The following is a 19829-nucleotide window of genomic DNA, read 5'->3' on the forward strand; positions in this document are numbered from 1 at the left end:
CCAACAGCAGAGACTCCCACCAGAACTCCCTGGCTAAAATTCTCTATCCTTTTATTTGATCCTTGAGCACTACACTGGCATTTTCCACTTGCCACAGGAAGGAAAAGAACATCAGTTCAATTGCTTTCATCAGTCTGTATCTGGGATGCCACACTTCAGGCCTAGCTGAGGACATATTCTCAGATATCAAGAAAAAAGATGCATTCCTTTCTCTACCAAGACTTCTGCAAAGTGAGTGTTCAGGGCTATTCCACCCTCCACTGGAAAAGAATTTTCCAACTTTCACACTTAGAGGCCAAACACTTCCATTAAACTTCCAGAGATGACTGGTGACTCCTGCCTTCCAAATGCAGGTGAAAACCTGGGATGTTACACAAACCCACAGAATGCTGTGAGATGACAGACAGAAGGACACCTGCAAATGTCTCATCACAACATTTGCTTGTGAAGTAACAGTGTCCAATTATGCAGTTTTAGGCCTCTGAAATAACATATTATATGCATTATGTGAATGGCTTTTGAAATAAAAGTGACAAAAAATGCACTGCTTTTAACTAGTGAGGCGTGTTTAAATTCAAAAAATAGTCTCTTGATTTTCTTGCCAAAAAACTCTGCTGCAAGAACACTGATAAGAAGGTAAGAGGCTTGTCAGTTGTAGATACTACATTTTTAAAAATAAATCTTAAAGTAAAAAACTTTAAAATAAAGACCCCATACTTGAAATGCAATTTATGAACAGTGGGTCTTTGATGGTTGGAGAGAAAACATGATTTTAGCTAGTACATTTTTTTAATCTTTTCTGATGAATTAACTAGAAAGAGAACAAAAAATCAAAACTATCAGAAAAATATTTGCTGGACACTAAGTTAAAATCTGTTTGACAGCAGGGAGAAAACTTTTCTTAAAACTTTTCAATATTGACTTTGCATTGTGGGAGCTTGAGAATAAATATATTTATATTGTTTCTTCTATGGATCTTGTTCTGATGTTCTTTCTCAAGCATTCTATTATTAAATGCAGAATTATGGTCCACTACATACAGTATCTAATTTGATAAGAGGCCAAGTAAATGTACATTAATACAATTTTTTTTCTCTTTTTATGTCACATTGCACTTCTACTCCCTGCTTTAGTGGTAGACTAACTACTAACAGTTTAAGAAATAAAACCTGCAATACTGAAATGAAATACTGATTTAAGATGCAGGTTTTAATTACTCATTCAAGTGATCTGCATTCTTTAGTTACTATATTAACAGAGGGATACTGACCATCTGCAAGAAATATAATGCCCTATTTGAGTAAGTTAATGAGTCTGAATTAAGTGCATGAGTATTTCCCATTGAAACTGGTAAGACTGTTTGAATCTCTAAGTGAGGCAAGCGAGTAAATGAAATCTCCTTTAACTATGAGACATGCTAGAAAGACTTTTTTTTTCTCTCTCTAAGAAACCCTGCAATCTGATCAACAAATGCAGGAAGGACCAGACATTTTAGGAAAGATCACAAAACTGAAATTTTATTTCCAACCTGTTCCTCTCCAAATCATTCTCTCCACAGATCTGAGCATACAGCCATAACCTCTGGAGAAGATATTCCTCATAAAAGGTGTGAATAAGTGGATTCAGTGCAGTGGAGCTGAGTTTATGTAGGCTTGTCCAAAAGATGAAGAGCAGGAGAACAAACATTGACTAATTGACTAATGTTGACCTGGACATTGCTGGCAGAGCACCATGAAAGATCACAGGTGAAAAGAGACTCAAAATAAAGAAAGTCTTGAGAATGAGAAGTTTATCTTCAGCACCATAGGCAGAAAAGCTAATTAAGTGATTTGGCAAGTTTGAAAGATTCGCTGCCCAGTTTCCATTCAGACAAATCAGGGACCTGCAGAGTTTTCAGGAAGCAAAGAGGCAGGAGCTGGTTTTCACAGACAAACTTTACAGTCGTTCTTCATCTAACACTTGAACCTAAGAAAGTATCGAGATTTTCTAATTCTTTCCTGGAACGATTCCTAGTCAGTCAAATCAGCCCGTGCAAACACGCTGTAAAAAAGTCTCATTAAAAATAGAAATATTTTATGATGCTACTTACCTGCCTGTCTACTTCTGGAAGCAAAAGCAGGAGGTATTGTTGAAAATGCTGAGGTAAAGAAGCAAAGGTGTGTTTATTTATTAAAGCCCTCAGGTTAGTGTTCACTAGAATAGATCCCGGTGTTTCTATGTCAATATCCTCAGCTTTGGTCCATTTCAAATGTCCTGGAGTAAATAAACAGAAAAACCTTTAAACATAAATGAAGGAAGAGAGTAGGAACAAGTCTTCTTTTTAAGTTTTTAGATTTTACTGTATAATACAATAAGCTCTAGAGAAATGGTACTCTGAGAAGGGTAACACAGCCTTTTCTAGGTGTCTTTACAGCTCTTATATTTGTATAATATTAAAAAATATTTTCTGTTCGTCTCTTGATGATAAAGTATTGTTATTTTATAATAAAGAGACAAAATGCATTTGTCTCTTGACCTCTTATGTTCCAGTAAACATCACAGCTGACATATTCTTACTTCCAGCTTGAGACCAACTCAACAGCTGCAGAAAATAATCCTGTCATGTCATCAACAATAATTATACAAGCACCTATTTTCAAGCAAAAGGCTGCTTGATGAGGCTGATGTGAATCAATAATTATGGACAGCTTCTCTTTTGCCATCAGCAGTGCCCTATGGCCTACAGAATGTGTCCCATTGCACCTGCTAAAACCTGTGTGAATAGAGAGTGATCAAAGAGATGAGAATATTTAATATGTTAATGTTTGAAAACATTAACAACAAAAACAAGATAATTTTTCAGAATTTTCCTAAGAACTAAGATTTAAAATGATCAAAACACAGAAGGCAGCAGCAGAAATTGTGAGATTAGTAAACAAGGTATGAGAGGAATGATACAAACACAGGAGTAAGATAAAGACTCAGCAGAGGGAAAGGGAAATAACCATATGGCTCATGAACAGCCCTATAGAATAATGTCTTCTTACTTTACACAGTGGACAGAAAGGCTATCATCTTAAACCCTTGCACAGTAAGAAATATATCTGTTAAGATACTGGGAAACGAAAGCTTTCAATCACCAAGAACAAGGAGATGCTGAATTAAATCCATAGGGAGGTATTACTGTCTCCACCAAAATATTTTAAGAATATGTTAGACAAATACCTGTCAGTAATGACAGATGCATATCTGATTTTGACCTATGACTCTTGAACAAATTAGATGACCACTGGAGATCCTGTCTGGTCTGATTTTGCTAGTATTTCCAGAATAATATTTTGAAAATATTTTTTAAAGTTTCTTAGAGAGCTTTCTGCTTCAAGGTATTTATATACTGCTACAATCCCTTTTTTCCTCTAAATCTTAACACATCAAAGTCCAGGTGTCTGGAAAAAGTCAAAAGCTTCTAACTCCTCCCAGGAAATGTCTTCAGGTTTCACTTTGTTGTACTTTCACATATTTCAAAAATGGTTTAAGAGGGGAACTATATAAAACACAAACTCTCTCAGAATCTCTAAAAAAGTGATTAAAAGATTATTCCACTGCTATGATGAATGATGGCATTTGGCATTTACATAGGACCTCTCAGCAACAATTAAAACTGACACATTAAGAAAATTAAATATGTTTTAAAAATGAAAAAATTTGAGCATACTGACTATTAGGAATGTCTCAAATGCTACAAGCTACTTAACAGTAACCACAATAGAAGGAATGCAACTATGCTTTGGATTTCTTAGAGGACCTATGGTGGTCTCTTTCCTGAAAGTCTGTAACTACAAAATATACATATGCAAGAAAATGAAGATTTGTAAATTCTAAAAGCTCCGCTTCAGTCACAGCCTCCTGTAAACATTCTTGTAATTTTATTTTATATTTCAGCACCTGATAGTAACTGAATGAGACGAGAACTACTTTGCACTCAGCACAGGATAACCTTTTCCAACACATATTTCTAACATACTCTATTTCAGTACAGCTAAGACTCCATTACCAACAAATGAATGCCCTGTTATACAGGACAATTGCATGGAAGAAGTGCCCATTTTCATGAATGCATCACTATAAACTATCCTCACCATCTGTTCCACCCACTAAATATAAATGTAAAAAGAACACAGTCCCTGAGCATAACACAAGTTGTACGATGTACTGAATTTTAATGCTTATATGTATATTCTCTTTTTTTAATCAATAAAAAAACCATATCCCCATCTTCTAAGCGACTCCAAATTAGAGTAACATTTTCCCCAGCTAGAGCTTCATATCCTACGGGAAGACATACACACAGAGATAATCTAAACTGAAATAAGATACATGACTACAAAATCGGTAACATCCTTCAGTGGCAGATATTCTCATAGCATGAAAAGCCCAAGACAAAGAATCAAATCTACATTTTCTGATTTATTTGGCCTTCTATTGCTTACAGAGTACTATGGGGGTTTTATCAGCTTCTGGAAGAAATGAGTGTATTGCTTCTGTGTGTGTAGCAAAATGTGGATGCCCACCACAGTTCTACTTAAAAAAACCCCCTCAAAATCTGTTCAGAATTTATAACAAATTCTCTCTCCTGCACCCTTCCTATGGCTAATTTAGGTTCTGTATAGCAGGTCCCAAGTTTGTAATAAGATTTAGTGAAGTATTTGGGAGCAGCATGGAAGTATGACACTACTGCATCACTAATCATAGCTCTGAGAAGAGTTTATGACAAAACATGTGCCAGTGTTTTTTATGTTGTTTTCCACAGAGAAAGACATTTTGAACCCTTATATAGTTCAGGGGTATCACTGTCCAAATCAGAAATAGAAGCTGTAAGACAAGAGAGAAACTCAGGCTTGCAGCCTTGGAAAATAAGAGTTTGCTCCTCAACACAGAGAATTAACCATAAGAAGATGGGAGCACCATGGGTCTGCATCAAGATATGAAAATGAAAACAGAAAAAGGACAGAAATCCCACAGTTGGCAGAAGCTGTTAACTAAATGGAAAAAAGGCAATCGTATTTAATCAGAGCTCAGAAAGTCTACCAAACACAACACATAGTAAATGTTGGGCAGATCAGCAGAGTTTCAGACAATCAAACAATATCTGGACCTGAATTGTGCACTACACAGGACCCTGGACCTGTTCTCAAAGCTGCTCTACAACTGCACTTCTAGCATCCCAAGAAATGCTGTGTCATGAGAGAAACATTTCAACAGGTACAATAACAGAAACCCTTAAACCTTATACAAAGTTCCCTGCACTTCATGTGTGTTGTCCCAAAATGCCAATAGATTTATTTTCCAAAATCCACCAAAAAACCCCTAAAAAATGAATTTGATATCATGAGCCAACAGTTGATGTCATATTGGAAGATGGGGAGGAATATTATGTATCTCAATCTTAAATGTAGAGAAAAATGACAGGAGATCATCTAACATTGAATATAACTTTACACAGCAAAAGCTCTAATACTGAGGGAGTATTGTCTATTTTGAATAATGATGTTGGATCAACATAGAGAACTAGCTATCCACATGGGACTGATTGATAATCTGCAGAAAGATCATGTATGAAACCAAAGTACACTTTCATGGGAGGCTGTGATACAATAAGGCTAAGAGGTTATACTGCCAGGAACTGGCAATAGCACATTCAACAACTCTCCTACAGCATTTAGGAAGTAAAGTGCCTTGGAGCTATTTTACAGGATCATTATACATAAAAATAGGACTAGGCTGGATGATTAATAAAGAAGAACAATCTTATCCCCACAAAGACGGACATAAAATAACTTCTAGGATTTAGCACTACAAAAAGCTTGTTTGTTATCTTTTCCAACATGGCCACATTGCAAAATACTTCTCTAAATGACTAAGCATTCTGATGAATGCAAGAAGTACTTTGTAAAGATAAAGAAACAGTTATGTCATTCTTTGACTTCATTTAAGCAGTGACAAGAGTCTTAGAGAACACTACATTTTGTGCTCCCTAGGGAACTTTTCCAATTAAATTTCATGAAGAGCAGGAAAATCTGTCTATGACATGGAGATTTAGAATTTACTCTTAGGATCTCTTCAGAGAAAATTCTTTGTTAAGTACAGAACGTGATCCATGAACCTCACTAAAAAACCCACAGAAAATAAAATCAGAATCTGCGTCTACCACCGCAAGAGATGTAGCTTCAAAATAGTTACAGATCCAACTGAAGAACTAAATCAACCAAAGAAGAACCAACCAAAACTTTTATGCCAAAACTCTATATGACATGCAATAATGCAAATAAAGAAAAGAGAATGTTAACTTCTAATCAGGCAAGCATGTAAGCAAATATGCTGCTATCTCTGGGAATAAATGCACATTAGACAAGCAAATTCACCATGAAGATAGAATATCTGTTACACACCGCCCCCATCCCCCAAAAAATCATTACATAACAATCAGAATCTAATTGCTAAATCACCTCTCTGCCTGCAATTGCTTAGGTCTGTCAAACTTTAAAAAGCAACCACTGAGGACAAAAAAAAAACTGACCATGGATTTTCCAGGTAGACAGAAAGATGTCTTCTTGAGAAAGGATCAGCTGCTGAGTTTGAAAAAGGGACAGGTAAACAGAAAAATAAAACTTTCAAAGAGAACACAGAGTTTAGAAAAATATCAGTATTACAAGTAAGATATTTATTTTACTCCTACTCACCTAAACCAGATTTTTTTAACCTCTTTAAGTGCTGGCTTGTTTGCTTTCCAGTTGGAGACTTTTGCCCATGTTTCATCTCTTTATCAGAACCATCTGCTTCACCATTTTTAGATTCCGATCCTTTGGAAAAAGTAAAATCCCTCAAATATGATGCTTTTGCACTTTTACTAACAATCCCCTCAGCACCCCCTACACCATAAACAAAACAAAAATAGGATTAAAAAAAAAATTGACATTTTCTTGCTTAAAGGCAATATACTTTTCTGGTCACAACACAATTCCTCCTCATCTCAGGAACTGGAAGTAAAAGCTCAATAAATCAATTAAGTGCTGAAAACTAAAGTTTACTGAACACTGCAGTCAATAAAAATGTTCAGTGATCTAATAAAAATAACATAGTTCTATAATGCCCAGGAGATATTTTAAAAAATATTTTAACCTTAAGTTATGGGGCAGTAAAGCAACCTAAGGCTGAAAAAAAGATAATTTCTTTTTGAAGAAACATTTAAAGAAAAGATATGTTTGGAAATACAATTGTCAATTTGTGTTAAACATAGACACAGAAATCTCTTAAAATGAAGTAACTTAACCACCAGAGCTAAAGGTCAAGGTAATGCTGCAATGATAAGCATGGCAAAAGAAGAAAAGCTAACAAAAGGATTTGAGTATTGCAATGCAGAACTGAGACACAAATTCACATTCACGGAGAAGCTTGCCTTTCCCCCCTCCTCTTTTTATGGCATTGAATACCAGCATGTGGTCCTCCATTAGAGCTCCAGAGCCAAACAAAATGTTACTCTGCATTCCTTTAAAGCTGCTGCTATTACCAATTGTCATTTTACTGTGTGCCTTCAGCTCTTTATTAAAGAAAAATCTCCATCCTTAAGACACGAGTCTTGATAAAGAAATAAAGACGTTAAACAAAGCCACCCAGTGGAAATAGTATTTCAGCAATTCCAAATTCTGTATGCCACACATCTGATTCAGAGGAAGGCTCTGTGATTAGAGCTGATCTTGCAAACGGTCCTTTAGCTATTTACCTGAAGGTGAATCCGACTGCTCATCGGACACCTTTAATGGTGTCAAAACAACACGAGGAACAGTCTTGTTTACCATCATTGAGACTCCATTTCTTCTTTTCTGCTGTTGTCTCAAAGCCTACAAAAACGATAACAAAACATAAAATTGTAGCAAAAAATAATGCTTATAAGTGAATTACACATGACATTTCTCTACCATTAAACTGAATCCCTTAAAATAAGCATAATTTACACAGCTACTGACTTGCCAGACTTCACACTCGTCCTCTTTATGTCATTTTCTTTTAAAATACAAAATCAGGCTTTTTCTCCTTTTTTTTATAGAGAAAGAAGATGCACCTTAGATCATTTTCCAATCCAGTTTTGACAACAAAGAAGCACGTAACTGTTTGCTCTACCTTAACAGCACAACATGATAACCCACGAAATGTGAAACTAAGACTTCCAAAATAAAAAAAGTAAACCCAAAATGTTTCAAAACCAGAATAAAAATATATATGTCTGCACATCTCTCGCAGGTGCATCCTCTCCAGTATACTGCTCAGTCAATCAAGTTAACACAGAGTGTCATCAGTATGTACAGCATGTAAGGACTACAGTATTGATGCACTCACTCAGCCGTGAGTAGTGCTGCACAAAATCACTGAACATGGCAGGAATCATTTATTTTCGTGAAGGGAATCAGTCCTAATCTTGGAAACCTTGCAGCATTTGGCTTCTGTCTGTTTGACTTTGGGCATTAACCTTCAGAACACGAACATGATGGTGTTCTGGCAAATCTGGGGGAAAATGATACACGAATAAATCTCTACAAATGGTAGTGCTTTGTGTTTCATAAATGTATCAAATACAGGGCTGATAATGTAATATAAAATATCTACACATTAGAAATAGCAAATACCCATCAGACTGATTTATATGGAAAATTATATATCATTCAAAAGGTCTTAAAACATAAAAATATGAATACCTGCCAATTAATGCATCTGCAAGCATTAAAATTCTGGAATTAATCAGAATGGGCTGGGCTTAATACAGACTTCTCCTAGCCTCCTATCTATTTTTCTCCATTCTTACTGTGCACTCTATTTTTACAATTGCGATTTGTGTTATGAACTTGGGGGATTTATTAAAGCAATACCATATCAACAAGGTACATATGTGATATGAATTATCCCTATAGGTTTATGAGCATGAACGACTTATGCCCTATAAGGTTTAAGTCTGTAACTTTAATGGATTGTAATACCTTTCCAAATTGTTCACATAGCTAAATAATAGGAAAAAAAACCTTTGAGAAGAAAGAAATCGATATTGGTCTATTCCTCTAAACAACACTCTACACAACGTAAAATACACCAGGCCACATAGAAACTGTTTCATGGATTAACCCATTTTATTGTACTTCTGAAAGGACACGTAACCACTGTGCAATAAAAAGCAAATGAGAACACTTGAAATCAAACAAAGAGAGGGAGCTGGTCAGATCTACACTGAACCAAAGAAGCAGCAGAAAGCCATAAAGAACAGCTGATACTTCAAACATTTTTAAGACAGAAATTTCATACTGGTATCAAGCAAGCACAGCCAGACTTGTGGACAGAAAATTCTAAAGTGTTAACATTTCTCCAAAATTCCTCAAAATTCCAAAAATTACTCTGAAAACCTAAGTGTCAAATCAGGTGATCCTTAATTAACAGTAATACCATGGAGACAGTGGGAACAGTTCATTAAAAATTAACTGAAAAGACTGGCAATGGCTGCACCACCAATACACCAATATAACACAACTTCATATCATGGTGCCCCACAGCCTGATTTCCTCACATCACCCTCATTTCCTCCACTCAAGGCAAATGGTTAGAGCCCAAACAATGCTCCATATTGTCCACCTGCCTCCTCCTGAGTTTCCAAGACAATGTCCACCCCTCACCAAGGTTTCCCAGCCTTACGGCCAGCATCCATACGGAAGCACCATTTTAATGATTTATGGAGCCACTGTGGCAAAGGCAGATCCTTTGTCAAGCCTCACAGTTGATTTGCAATGCTTAGACTGAACTTCCATGAAGGAGAGGAAGGAACCAGCAATGTATTCACCACCAGTGACAGGCATGCAGTGTTCATACACCTCAGGTGACACACGTGCTGCTGGAGCGAGGGCAGCGGTACCCAGTATTTGTCAGGAGCACCACTTACCTTCTTTTCTGTTACTGGCAGGGCTAAGCACACATTTATGCAACTAATCTGGCATTTGCAAGAAGCACAGGCCAACTCATGCCCATGGAGCACTAATGCAAGACACTCCCTGGACAGTTAGAGGAGGAAATACAGCTGGGAGCAGACAAAGCTACCAGAACTATTTACTTTGAGGCACAGAACATTTCTCTAGCTACAGCCTAAGCATCTCTATATATGAAGGTTAAGCAAAAATCATAAAGATACCATTTCCCTTTGACAAACATTTGTTTTTCAGGGTTTCTTTTAAACTAACATGCATTGATTCACTGCCAGTTCCTTCCCCAGCTCCTCCAGTTCCCCAGCGCAAGGAACTGATCACTAAAAAGGGCCCAAGTGAACTCTGAAAATCAAGCTGACGGTAAAGCTACACATACCTGAAGGACAGTCTGTAAAACAAAACAAAAAAAAAAAAAAAAAAAACAACCAACCAAAAAAACCCCAACCAAACAAAAAAAAACCAAACCAATCCCCAAAACAGAACGCCCCCACAATATGGACATTAAATCTAAGTAAAACTTTTAACACAAAATTAACGAATTACCAGTGAATTATCCTGTGTACAGAGAATAGATGCACAACCTTCCCCATGCCTCTCTGTCTTTTCATTTGTCAAATGAAAGATGTAAGATGGGGGAAGGGGGTACAAACATAACAAGTAAATAATCTACCATATGATTTGCAGGGTAAAGAGATAGCTGAGATTCTGCGCAGACATTCGTGTTGTGATATGCCCAGCTAATCACAACAATTTTATGGTAATTTCTCCTCTGAATTTGAAGCTGCAGGATCTGAAATTTTTGGGCAGGCAAGTCTTTGCAAGATAACCCAGCAGCGGGAGAAACTGCTGACTGACACCCAGCTACAAGGGAAGCCAAACCCCAGGAGTTAGGTATAAAGGAAGGACAATCTCTGTAGTCTCCACTGAGGACAAATAAATAACTTCTCTACACCTAGCCTGAGGGACATTCATTTTAGAATACAAGACTACTGTAGGATAAGACAAGAATCTTGTAACCCAAGATTAATTCTACTTAGCTGAGAAGCCAATGAGATTACTCCAAGTGAAACATGCACCAAATGCTTGCTATACTGAGCTTTTAGTGCGCCAAGCTAATTTAGTGCTTTCCTAGTCACCACGACCAAATAAATCAAATTTATAACTAGCACTGAAGAAAATGAGAAATGTTGTAACTTATTCCACGGAAAAATGGTTCCAGAAATCACTGTAGATACGGAAACAGTAGCTAACACACACTACATTGTCATCTTTCACAGACGCAGCCTTTTCCATCTCATCCATATTTAAAGATATATAACCTCCTAGCTGGACTTCCTACAGAACTGCAAGAAACAGATGATGATTTTACCAAATGGTAAGATGTCATTTTCACTATGGTAAAATAGGAAAAAACATATGTAGTGCATAGGATAGCTTAAATAAAGAATATTTTTCTTTAATGAGATGCTACGTTTACATTTCAAACGCATTCAATCACTTCGTGCTAAATGCTCGAGTGAAAAAAGCTGCACGTTTTAAATACCTAGAACTTATCACTGTTAAAGTATTCTGTAAGACATTACTACCATCCTATTTGTACAACAAATAAATTAAAAAAAAACAAAGGAAATGAAAGTTCATGTAATATACAAGTTAAAACATTACAAGCTCTCTTAAAATTACCACCAAAATATAATACTTACATCCAGCCTTTCACAAGCAGATTTGCAAAGGACATCTGTGAATCTCTCGCACATAATGAGTATGGAGAATTCCCAGTATTCCCATTCATAAAAATGAACCTGTGACCATCTGTTGAATAACACTGCCATGGTCATTATACAGTGCTTGGCATAATTATTCGGTTTAATGAAGTTATTTTTATTGCCAAAATCTTTAAGTAAACTATCAATCCATTTTCATCCAAAGAATTCCAAATAAAATAAAAAGATGAAAATTATGAAAACATAAACTCTAAAGATAGATGGCAAAAGAAAAACACCATGAAATTAAAAGTGAACTTCTAATTCCAAGTGGGTTTTTTAAAATAAATATGTGACAAGAGCAAGGTTCCTTCTGTTTTTCAAGGAGTTTCTATCCCTACTAGAGTATAGCAGTATTTTGGAGGTTTCATGAATGCCATTATATGCTCTTAAGAATACTAATTTCATGTTCAGTTGATCTTAACACAGGAAAGACTTCTTCACCCATGTGACACAATGGTTGACTGTCTTCAGTAAAAACTCGTAAAGTCATCTTTCAAGCACGAATGAAAGGAAACAATATAAACTAAAACAACTGGAGATGAGGGCAAAATACCTCCCCAAAAGAGCACCAGAAGCAAAATGTCATCCTCTGTGCTCTGATTTTACTGCTGCTTGGCAATTTTTTTTGTTATTTTTCTTTCCCACATCTTTTAAACTCAGAATGAAAAAATGGAGCACACAGATAAACCATTAATGCAGAAAACCACTTTCATTTGAGCTTAAATGCGTGACACGCTGAGAATGTTAAAAATTAAGTCATTATCAACAAAGACATGTAACACTTGGTTGCATTAAGCAACATCGTCCCAGATTTCTACTTGTTCCATAAATGTCAAGTCTACATTCTGAAACTCATGTAATGAAACATAACCTTTGAAATTTCACACATTATGGATCAGAAATGTAAAGCTATGGAATGCCTCCATTCTGCCATGCGAAAACACCAGCTATGACACACTGAGCAAAGTCTCTTGCACAAAATAAGTAACAACTCTACATCATGGTTATGGATCCTAAATTGACAAAGATGAAACAGGCTTATGGCTTATCACTGATTCACTTAACACCACCACAAAATTCAGTCTTTGTCTTCTCTCGCACCCTCATTTTTTTTAGTAAAATTAACTCCCACATCTCAGTTAAATTAAAATTTCTCAGTGGCAACCTGTTTCATGGGCAGACAGATCAGTTAAACTAAAACAGTAAGCACCACAAATCATGAAGAGTAAACCCATTATTATTTCCTAGATGCCACTAATTCTCATATTAAACATTAACAAAGCACTCAGTTATAAGCATGCAACCATAAGATTAAAACACAATAAAGATGTCCTATGGAAACAACTACAAAGCACAAAGTGCCATTTCCAAAGAAAACTAAATTACTTCCAACCATACTGGTACACTAAACATGTCAGTATGGCGCCAAGAGTACACAGTTGGTCATCTGGAGATGAAGAGTAGTGTCAGAATCAGCAGGATGGAAGTTTGGAAACCCGGGGTTTATTTTGAAACAACTGCTAACACCTTTTCAAATAAGCATCTATTCTTGTCCCATGCCATCCTCCTAACCTTGTGATAGCTACATCTGTATTCAGAATAAAAAATAATGTATTGCTGCATATTTGTTCTTTAGGTTTCAGTAGGACTCAGGGGCTTTCAGTAGGACTACAGTACACATTAACACTGAACATTTACCTGTGTCGTAACCAACACTGAACTGAAGTGCTTGGACCTTTGTGGGGCAGACAAGGAGATTTGTCTGTTCACATGTGTGTCTGTACACCTGCAAGCTAACACTACTATCTACGGGATTACAGTAAAGCAGTCACAGCTACAGTTGCTGCAGATTACGACAGACTGCAAAGTAAATGCTTTTGGTGCTTTCCCAACCACAGAAAAAAGGACAAAAACCACATGTGATCTGTTCAATGTCTGTTTTGACTTGAATGTAAATGGAAATGATGATAGCATATGCATCAACACAGTGAAAGCTTTTTAACAAAGAGAAGAATTGGGGGTTTTTTTTAATGTTTTGTGTAGTATTAAATTAACAACATCCATCAGCTGAAAAGTGTTTTATGGGGAAATGAGTTCTTTGGCACAACAAAGCACATGTAGGTAAGGAAACAGTTTGTAGAAAGCACTTTAAAAACAAATGAAAACAAAGATAGCAGTGTCAATACAAAATCTTAAAACAGTAATCAACACTTTCCATGAGGTCAAATTTTCAAACACACTCTGCACAGGGGCCAAAGCATACAGCAGGGGCTTCATGCTAGACTCCGCAGATCAAAAATCTTCTCATATTACCACTCAGAGAATTTACATTGCAGCCATGTAAGCAGTGTAATGTCTTTCTGCCTGACATCCTGTTTCAGCCCAGGTACTCCTGCTTGCCCACACATCCTGAGCACACAGCCTTCTGGGGACGTACCCAACAGCTCCTGGAACACCATTTGCAGATAACTGCTTGTCAACATTTTGTAGGAGGCTTCCTAGAGCTCTGAAGAGTTGTGAGCTGTTCCAAATCCTGCCTTTCCCTGAAAAGACCAACACTTTCTAGGATGCGCTTTAAAATCAAGGCATGATTCATTGTCACCTGGATATAATTTCATGTTACAAACTATTCAAATCAAAAGCTGTTCCTTTCACATGGCCCAAAAGAAGATACTCACTTAGATATTCGCTGCCACTATAAGGAAAAATCACGTAACTCCAGTGGAAAAGCTTAACTGGGACTCCAGTCTCTAGTGCTTTTATTTTCATTCATACAACAGCAATGACCAATCCATCTGAAATATTTCCCTAAGCTACTTAAGGGACAGGCTACTTACAGAAACACATTAACAGATAAATTTAATGCTTAGAATGAGGCTGCTACCTTCAGCTTGACTACCTGAGACTTGGAAAAAAGCCACTGATCTACAGAATAGAAGAGAACCCTTTTAACATGGATTTGGGAAGAAGATTTCACTATGTTGAAGTGGCAGGTTTAAGCAAAGGTAATGGTCATGCCAGGACATATTTTAAATGAGGGATATTGTCCTACACTGAGGTAGACAGGCAGCTAGGCTTCAACACTTAAAATAGCTTTAGAATTCTTTAGTTATTTCTCAGACTAAGCAGTTCTCTAAAATACATTTATTAAAACAGAAAAGGTGTAGGAGCACGCTGTGCAAACAACTCCAGAGGAGAAACAAGCAGAATGCTCCAGCAACTGGGAGGCAGTTATTAGAAAAGCAGTAAAATGCAGGGATTGTGTGGATTCCTGTCCCTTTCTTTCCATCACAGGTAAGGGCTGAGGACCACAGGGATGACCCAGAGGAGAGTCTCATAAACATTGTCTTGGGTCTTACCAAAGCACTGTGTTGAGCAGCTGGTGTGTGCTGCCCATGCATAGGGACCTTTAGAGGGACATACCGTGCAGCCAGCCTTCGGGCAATGCATGTACTCCCTGAACAGCTTCTGCTGGAACTCTTGCTCTCCCAGCTTCTTTTCCCCATTATGCAGTCTCCCTGCCATAGCTTCTCTGTCCTCTTCCCTAGACTTGTCTTGGCAATCAGAAAATCAGTTTAGTTTATCATCTTCGAACTTCCATTTTCCAGAATGCATTTTGTAAACTCCAGTGTCCCTTCCCATGTCTCTCTAGAAGTCAAAAAGCAACATGTTTTCCTTCTTTTCCATTTGTTGTCAGGAAAATTTGTCAAGAATCATCACTTATGTTGCCAGACATCTGATCAAATGCTTCAGCTAGGGAGCCAGAATTCTCCAACTGTGGCATTGGTACATTTGTTGCATCTGAAATGAAACATAAGAAGCTGGTTAAGAGAGACACTGAGCAACTGCAGCAAACTCTCTATAACAAGGAATTCAGGACAAAAAATACCTCTCAGTTCACAGTGGATTTTCAGAGCCTTTCAGGAAGACACCCTGCATTTAAATTCTAAGTGATTAGGACAAAATCATAATGATCTCCTCTGTCACCTTTGCTTCTTTGGGGTGAGGAAGGGAAAGCAGGGCAGGCAAATGTGTCAGGCTTAGAGCATGTGAGGGAGCAGTTGCTCAAATGAGTCAAAGGAGAGACACCACAGACAGACTCATACTGGATTACTTTTTATGGACAGCAAAATGCTTCAAGATAACCTGCATCTGGCTGTAGTCAAGGAAAGAAGTCCTAACAGAATGAGTGTGGAGGGAGCAAGACTGGTGAGTTTGCTCTTCTCTCAAAGAAAGGTAAGCAGTGTGAGCTGAAGACGGGAAAGCAAATTCACACCAGCATCATGGGAGATCAGGATTCTACCTTCAGTGTCAACCTAGACACTTGGACACCTGTGTCCAAAAAAAAAGAAAAAGGAAACAAACAGATCTTGATAAACTAGTTATGAATTTGGGTAAATCAGGGCTAAATTACAGTGTTAACCATCTTGAAATTTAGTCTCTTGTAGGTTGGTTTCTAAATAAGAATTATAGTTGTGGTAGAAATGTCGGCCTGAAATATTATTTGGAGCTGGACAGATCTAATGTCCTACAATTCAGAAGCAATATATGAGCTAAACCCTAACTTCCCCATTGCTCTATTACTGCTTGGGGCATAACAGCATCCACAGGAAAAAAAAAAGGGGGTGTAGTTGCCATTTCTATCATAAGAATAAATACTACAAATGGGTGCCTTCCTTCTCATTAAAAAACTGCATCTACCCACTTCATGAATTATATAGTGGCACATATATGAACCCAGCCACCAAGCATGCAGACAAAGCCCAAAGTTAAGGAAAACAAAACAAATCATGGCAGTGACATACCTTGTGTTGATTCCCTTATTTCCTGAGCTTCTCTCCTCCCAAACCCACTTGGCTGCTGTCTCTGGAGTTTCTGTCTCTACAAAGAGATCTGGATGCCCAGCACAGTCTCAGACATGTCCTGGTTCTTTATTCAGATCCTGAGTCTGAATGGAGTATCCTTCTCTTCTCCCAAAAGAAAATTTATGGGTACCCTTCTTGGTGCTGATTCCAAAGTGCCAAAAGTGAGGCAGGATTTTCTTCCATGTCTGGGAGGTCTACTATTATCCCAGACACCATTAGAGCGCATCTTCAAGTTCTTTCTCCTCTCTTGGTACTGACCCAGGGAACACCTGGTACACTGACGGGCAAGGTGCTCATACACTTGGCTATCAGAGTCCAACAGACACTAACACCACCTCAATGTCCTGGATATTCACACATTCTCAGTGTTACCTATGTGAGGCCAGTTTGCAGGTATGATCCTTTCTTCTGAGAAATGTTCCAAGAACATCTTGATAGATAAAGATAAATCTGTATACAGCGAAGACTTCCACAAAAAAGTATCACCTCAAGTCAATGGAACAGAAACTGGACCAGACAGAAGCATGTAGATACTATGCCATGACTTGATGTCCATACTGGAGTTAGCCTTGTCCAGAGCAAGAATAATGCACACAGTAGTGTGACCATGTACCACTGCTAGCAGATGCAGGAGTAGTTCAGTACTTTCCCGGGAAGAGGTCCTTACATGGGTCTGCATGCCAAAAGTCTCGAGTGTGAAAATGAGGTAAATCAGTATGGAACTGATCAGTGCTGACAGGAAATCAGCGTGCCGTAAGCCTTCTTTTCAAAGGTACAAGAGCAGTAACAGCTGGGCACACATGCCCAAGCACTTCCAACAGCATAAGGGAAACACAAGTCTGTAAAATCTGCCATCAGAAAGCCAAGCATAAAAGGCAGCTCTACACCATAGGCTCTTGTCTATGCCCTCATGAACAGGAACTGGTTTGTGGGACATCACACTCAGACCAAAGTGTAAGCATTTTACAAGAGAAAACTGAAACTCTGTCAGAAACCAAAGGGAAGCACGAAACACACTCAGTGGTAAAGCACGCAAAATCTCTTTCCCAGTAAGGACACCATGGAAGGTGGTGAAGCTAAAAAGTTTCCAGACCAAAATGGCAGCCCAGGATTTGAAAGGTGAGGACATAAGGGCCGATCTTTGACACAGAGCTTATGAAAATCCACTGCAACTGCAAACCTCCTTAGTCCCTGCAAAACACCCCAAATCCACTGCTACCTGAGAGAAATCAAAACCAAGAGCCAGGGCCCAAAAAATTCCCTTTCCTCCATGCTCCTTGCAGAGCTCAAGAAAGGCAGCATTGTGACTAATTTGATTCATGAGAACATCCTGAAATGTGGGCTGTTACAAGCCAAACAGGAGATTGCAATCTAAACCCAGGAATATATCTCCAGAATTCATTAAAAAAAGCAAATCATATGTAAATCCAGCACACAATAATTTAAAGAGAATTACATATGAGTGGTTAATAAGTAGATAAACAGTAGAGAAAGTCTTCTATTTCCAGCTCCGATCTTCAAACAGAACTGCACATTATCAATTTCCCTCTCACTTTATTTTTAGAGGTTACAAAACAAATACATACAAGATCAAAGTAACGTGAAGAACCCACTGGTTTTAAATAAATTGAGTAGGAAACTGAAAACTAATTTGTAGGTTTTCATTCTTTCAAGACTGTTTTGCAGTAGATAAAAAGCAACAGCTAAGGAAGACCCCATTACAGTATATTATATACAGTATATATACATTTATCTATTATAAGCACTTGCTGAGAGTATGATGATGGCTTATCCTCTGTTACTTTAGAATGGAATCAGTAAGTTTGTGTTGGTTGTACGAGTGTTACATAGTGTATCTAAAAGTTTCTTCTGTATTCAAAGGCCTGATAGGTTCTTTGTATGAATTTAAGGTACTATGCATCCATGAAAGCAATTGAAAGATTGGAAAGCAAAAGAATAAATTTCCAACAGCAATTTTATAAATAAAATCACTGTTAAGGTTTATTTACCTCTACTACAATACCAAAACAAATCTGCAATGTGTATATATGGCAGTAGCCAACACCTGAAACTTTAAGAGAAGACAAAGCAAAAAACTACTATCCCACTACACAAATGCCCATTTGTCTCACATTGTGCACAGAGAAAACATTTTGCTGATAGCTGTAATGCTACTCTCATACTCTGAAGTACAGGATCTAATTACCATCAACTTAATTAAAACTAATTTCTTTTTATCGATTACTTAACTTTCTGATGTTGCTTTAACCCTGCTGCCTTAGGGAATGTTTTCAAAGATTCACATCAATGTTATGACTTTTTATATTAATTAAGCTATTCTGATTAATTTGCCCTTTTAAAATTATTCTCAATGCTACATATCTGCTAAATGACAAATGGTAGAGTTTAAACAATTACAGAAGTTCAAACATTTGTGGCTTTGCTCTTTTTATTCCCTTCTTTCCCCTTTGCCTACTCCCTCCACCCCTAGGGAAGTTCACAGATCCCAAAAGAAGTCTGTATAGAAGAGTTTCCAAGAAGTGTAAATTTTTCACAACTATCCTAATGGTTAGTGAGCTGTTTTGTGCCCACTGTTCAATTTTCCTGAACAAACACATGTAAGACCTCAATCTAATAATACTTTTCAGTCCTCAAAGCCTCTAAATACAACATTACCTTATGTGAATGATAAACATCTATGAATTTTATTGGATTTAAACTCAGCCTGCATGAAAAACTAAAGCGTTTACAGGAGATGTGCACAGGCTTTGCTTAACTTAAGCCTAAACAAAGAACTCAGCAATAAACTACCCCATGAAATACATGATCTTCATTAAGCATAACTAGGAGAGCAGTTGTGAGAAAAACTACAACATCACCTCATTATCCTAACACTTCAGAAAAGTCACAACTCCAAATGGAGAAGAGGTCATGATAAGGTTTTTTTGAATTCTAGCTTTTTAGTTTTTATTTTTCATTTGTCTGGCTGTAGGCTGAAGTAATTTGGCAATGCTGGAAAATAATTTTCACGTTATCATGCTTTCAGCTAACAGGTGACTTTGAATAATCAGCTGCTTTTGAAAGCTTTAATACTTATCATGGAATCTAAATCATCCAAATCAAAAGTTTTTTTAAAAAATAACCCAACCCCTGTAGTAGCAAATTCAGTATGAAAAAAAATTAGTTAACAGATCATAAAGAAA

General features: G+C 37.3%; 1 protein-coding gene across 1 annotated transcript in view; it reads right to left on the reverse strand.

Annotated features, from left to right (window-relative positions):
* ASXL3 (ASXL transcriptional regulator 3) overlaps positions 1-19829 on the reverse strand; it is a gene marked incomplete at its 5' end in the record, with an annotated part of 121833 nt that overhangs the window by 33915 nt on the left and 68089 nt on the right. The window contains 3 exons of the mRNA XM_084207863.1: positions 2090-2253; positions 6720-6839; positions 7760-7877. Of these exons, the coding sequence (XP_084063989.1) occupies positions 2090-2253; positions 6720-6839; positions 7760-7877 (402 nt within the window). The remainder of the gene's footprint in view (positions 1-2089; positions 2254-6719; positions 6840-7759; positions 7878-19829) is intronic.

This window comes from Fringilla coelebs, assembly GCF_963513975.1.
Source record: "Fringilla coelebs genome assembly, chromosome: 1".
Taxonomy (NCBI): Eukaryota; Metazoa; Chordata; class Aves; order Passeriformes; family Fringillidae; genus Fringilla; species Fringilla coelebs.